The 3,904-nt window shown below is 46.2% G+C and overlaps 2 protein-coding genes across 4 annotated transcripts in view; one reads left to right on the forward strand and one right to left on the reverse strand.

Annotated features, from left to right (window-relative positions):
• Positions 1-1,629, reverse strand: part of LOC113207114 (glutathione S-transferase 1-like) — a 6,043-nt gene extending 4,414 nt beyond the window's left edge. Inside the window, exons 1-3 of one of the 3 annotated variants that reach the window (XM_026423507.2) lie at positions 1,474-1,571; positions 1,197-1,269; positions 787-951 (exon numbers count right to left, since the gene is read on the reverse strand). In XM_026423507.2, coding sequence (XP_026279292.1) covers positions 787-927 — 141 coding nt within the window. In that variant the 5' untranslated portion in view covers positions 928-951; positions 1,197-1,269; positions 1,474-1,571. Of the gene's footprint in view, positions 1-786; positions 952-1,196; positions 1,448-1,473 lie in introns of those variants that run through there. The other 2 variants (XM_026423506.2, XM_052274440.1) reach the window with 2 other exon arrangements.
• Positions 1,630-2,494: 865 nt separating this feature from the next.
• Positions 2,495-3,904, forward strand: part of LOC113207103 (myrosinase 1-like) — a 19,172-nt gene continuing 17,762 nt past the window's right edge. The window contains exon 1 of the mRNA XM_052274437.1: positions 2,495-2,651. The gene's annotated coding sequence lies outside the window, so the exon portion shown is untranslated. The remainder of the gene's footprint in view (positions 2,652-3,904) is intronic.

Raw genomic sequence — 3,904 nt, forward strand, 5'->3', positions numbered from 1 at the left:
ACTCTCGCATATAGGTTACTACTGTTTCGTTATAATGCGTAATAGCGCATAATTGAAAGTGGCACCGCGTAATGTAGCAGGTGGCATGGCCACTATAGCTCGTGAAAACACACTGGAAATGCACCTGCAGGTGGTAAAAATTATGTCTGTTAATTCAAGTAGATTGCTTGAAATCCAAGTAGTTTTTACTTAAATTTCAAGGAATATTCTTGGATTACAAGATCTTATTTTTACCGTGCGGCAGGTAGGGAATCAAATCCCGCTCGTTCATAGGCAGTCGGTAACAGACTGACTTTTACATTTTGTTGGAGCCAGTTGAAGTTGAAATTGAAATGTAACAGCCAGAAGCCAGTGCAAGCAGCCGGAGCCCAGCCCCAGCCCAGCTATAGAGCTAGGCCCACGAAGACAGCCCTCCCGTACGTTTTATTTTTGATTTTAATTTCCCGATTTTTCGATTTTAAATTTTTATTGATTCCTGTTGTTATTTCCGCGTTGTGTTGGAACCAGCTTTCAAATAATCCGACGACTGCCTTGCTACAAGCCAGCTGGCTAGTTTGTTTTTGTGCTACCCTGACGGACATATTTCGGGCAGTCCGGAGCACGGACTAGTCCGAAAGACGACCGGGCAGCGCGCTTTGGACTGTACCAGACTCTTGCAGATTTTTCTCACTTCTCGGTGTATTCTCGGTATAGACCGGGATTTAGTTTCTTAGTTTCGGGCTGTTCAGTTGGCAGTCCGATTTTCAGTCTCCTTTCGGTACAAAACCTTCTTATAAGGGATCTTACCTTAAGGAACTCGGGAGATAACTGCTCTCCTTTCATTATGTTGACCTCCTTGAAGTCGTACGGTAAATTTAGCGCAGCCAGCACCATCATGACCGCACGCACAGGTGGACTGACATTGATGCCGTGGAGAACGAGGGTCATGGTGCCTGTCCTTGTGTCAGTATTCTGTAAATGAGAAGAGGACAGGGGATGTAGGCTCTACAATAATTATCCTTAACGTAGGGGCCCGTTGGGTGAAATGAGACAACTCAAAATTTGGGCAGAATAAGACAAGAGAATGAGAACTTTTTTGGTAAAGTTTTTATGGCACAAGCTTATACTGCTTCTTGAAAACATTCGTCCTAGGTTCGTTCTATTTGAAAAAAACCACATCACTGTGATTCGAGGGTGTCAACAACTTAGTGACTTACGTTACAAGACCTGCGTCTGCGTCTCTGCGTCTCAATCCACACAGCTGCTTGGGCATATGTTAACACCCTTGTCCTGTACAGGTTACAATTAACGTGCAGGATTCAACAGGCCACCTTTGACTTATTAAACTGTATTTTGATGACTTTTGATTTGTGTGATAAATTATCAACTTTTGTCTAAAAATGTACTGCTAAGAACTGATCTCTCATTCGGAGTAAGAGAAATTGTGTGTGAGAATTCATAACCTTACAGACAAAGTAGATACTGAAACACTACCTGCGACCTGAGGTACCGCCGACGATGGGCCGAATGCTCGCTATAACTGGACGGCCTAATGCACTAGCGTGCAACCATGCAATAGCCTAGCCCCCCCCCCCCCCCCTCTATGTTTTCCTTCGCTCGCGCTATGGCCTTGATGAGATCCGGCCGTCATTGCTCAAATGTGGAGGACCGTGTGCACTGACCGTGACTAGTATTTACTCCTCCAAAATTGTATGCCATGAGCCTCAACTACGCATTTTCAGCTCATAGGTCGGCTGACTGTATGTCGGAACCTGGGCTATCAAAAGCGTACAAATTGGGTATTCCGCTACAACACAATCGGAACCTAAAGAAGAAAAGCATGACTCCCCGATCTGCTTCCTCCTGAACGCTGATTTGTGAAAGATGGGATGGTTGTGGCGGTCAGACATTGAGCTCGCAGAGGGAAACATATCGAGCAGTCATGTTTTCATCTTTAGGTTCCGGTTGGCTTGCAGCGGTATACCCTATTATTGGTTACTAGGTTGATGAACGCCCAACAATGTCTCGCGTAACAGGCTTCGAGATATTTCAAGAAACTCTGACGCTTCGTCGCGTCTGGAATACATCCTTATATAGAGAACCACTGTACCCACTATGCGTATGACTCGGCCAGCCATTATGCTTTGAAGGGGACTGGTTTGGCTTTATAAAGAAACACAGTTTAGGTGCCAGACGTATCACATTTTCACTTAGTGCCCAATCTTTCGGCCCACCATTCTGATTAAAAAAAATAAATAAAAAACGTTATCAATTCTTTGCCAGATAAAGTAGGCAAAAATTACCGCGAACACCCCTGTGCGTAGTGGGTTGCATCTCTACGCCTGCCTTCTAGGCAACATTTGCACATCAGTGCTGAGGGGTTGCCTGGTAGCCAGGCGCAAGATGCAACACACACAACACCAAACATTTTCCTTAACTCTTGCGATTATCTTTCGTATATCTGCATCTGCATGATATGTAGCTAATAATCTGCAGCCGATAAGCTAACGAAGCGATAATCTTTGACCCGTCACTCACGGCTCTGTTGTGGGTGAAAGAAAGGACAGCTCATGGCGAAACAAGAAGATAGTGTGTGCCCCTTTGGACGGAAGGGATTGGAACGGCAGTCTGGCTTTGACTTTCTTTACGTCAACAAGTGAGATTGGTGTGAGGTAAGTTCGAGAGGGTGATCACTCTCGCATATAGGTTACTACTGTTTCGTTATAATGCGTAATAGCGCATAATTGAAAGTGGCACCGCGTAATGTAGCAGGTGGCATGGCCACTATAGCTCGTGAAAACACACTGGAAATGCACCTGCAGGTGAGCGACATTCACGTTTGTGACCCGCAGCTTAACGTAACTTCATGAACCAATGGGTATTCGACACAGTTTTGGGGTATCTGCTCGGAGGCAAAGGTGAGATATGCAGGGGTCTCAGACACGCGGCCCGCGGGCCACTCGGGCGAGTCTCGGGCCGCAGTGCGGCCCGCTGCGGGCCGCAATGGGAGATATAAGCGGGCCGCTCGGGGCCGGCCGACAAGCGACACGCCCGGTAGCGAGGGGCGTCGCTGCTAGCACGCGTCCGAAAACGGCAGGTGGACGTGAGATGGAGCAGCAGCGCAGTTAGAGCATCTCACTCACACCTGTCGTTTTCGTACGCATACGCGCTCAAATGCTCGCTTGCGGCTGGCGTTCGGTAGGTGGTAGGTGGACGTCCAGCCTGCCTCCTCTCCTACGGCGCATCCATCTGTCTCACTCATCTCCGTCTCCGTGCGGCCGGCTCACAAGGGAACCCCGCCAAGTGTAAATTCCCGATTTTCATTCTACTTTGGGAAATTGTTGGTCTAAATATGTCATGGAAGGACACATCAAAGATTTTTGCTTAAATTCATATTTAAGGGTAATTTTGGGTATTTGTTCAAAAAGCTGCTATTTCAATTATTTTTTAAAACTTTCAAGAATGCTTCCTGTAGGGTAACTCGTCAAATTGCGGCCCTATGGGCAAAAATTTTGTCCGTTTTGCTCTATCTGAAGCCGTTTAGGCGCTACCGCTACGTTTAGGAGGGGAAATGTACGGGAATCACTGGGGCTTAGGAGCAGCGGTTGTAAAAAGCAGTCCCACAAAAAATGTTATAAAACAAAAGTTGTAGAAAAATGTAAGCTCTTTAACTTTTGTTTTATAACATTTTTTGTGGGACTGCTTTTTACAACCGCTGCTCCTAAGCCCCAGTGATTCCCGTACATTTCCCCTCCTAAACGTGGCGGTAGCGCCTAAACGGCTTCAGATAGGGCAAAACGGACAAAATTTTTGCCCATAGGGCCGCAATTTGACGAGTTACCCTACAGGAAGCATTCTTGAAAGTTTTAAAAAATAATTGAAATAGCAGCTTTTTGAACAAAGACCCAAAATGACCCCTAAATAT

The sequence above is a fragment of the Frankliniella occidentalis genome, unplaced genomic scaffold, assembly GCF_000697945.3.
Source record: "Frankliniella occidentalis isolate FOCC.00 unplaced genomic scaffold, Focc_3.1 Scaffold395, whole genome shotgun sequence".
Taxonomy (NCBI): domain Eukaryota; kingdom Metazoa; phylum Arthropoda; class Insecta; order Thysanoptera; family Thripidae; genus Frankliniella; species Frankliniella occidentalis.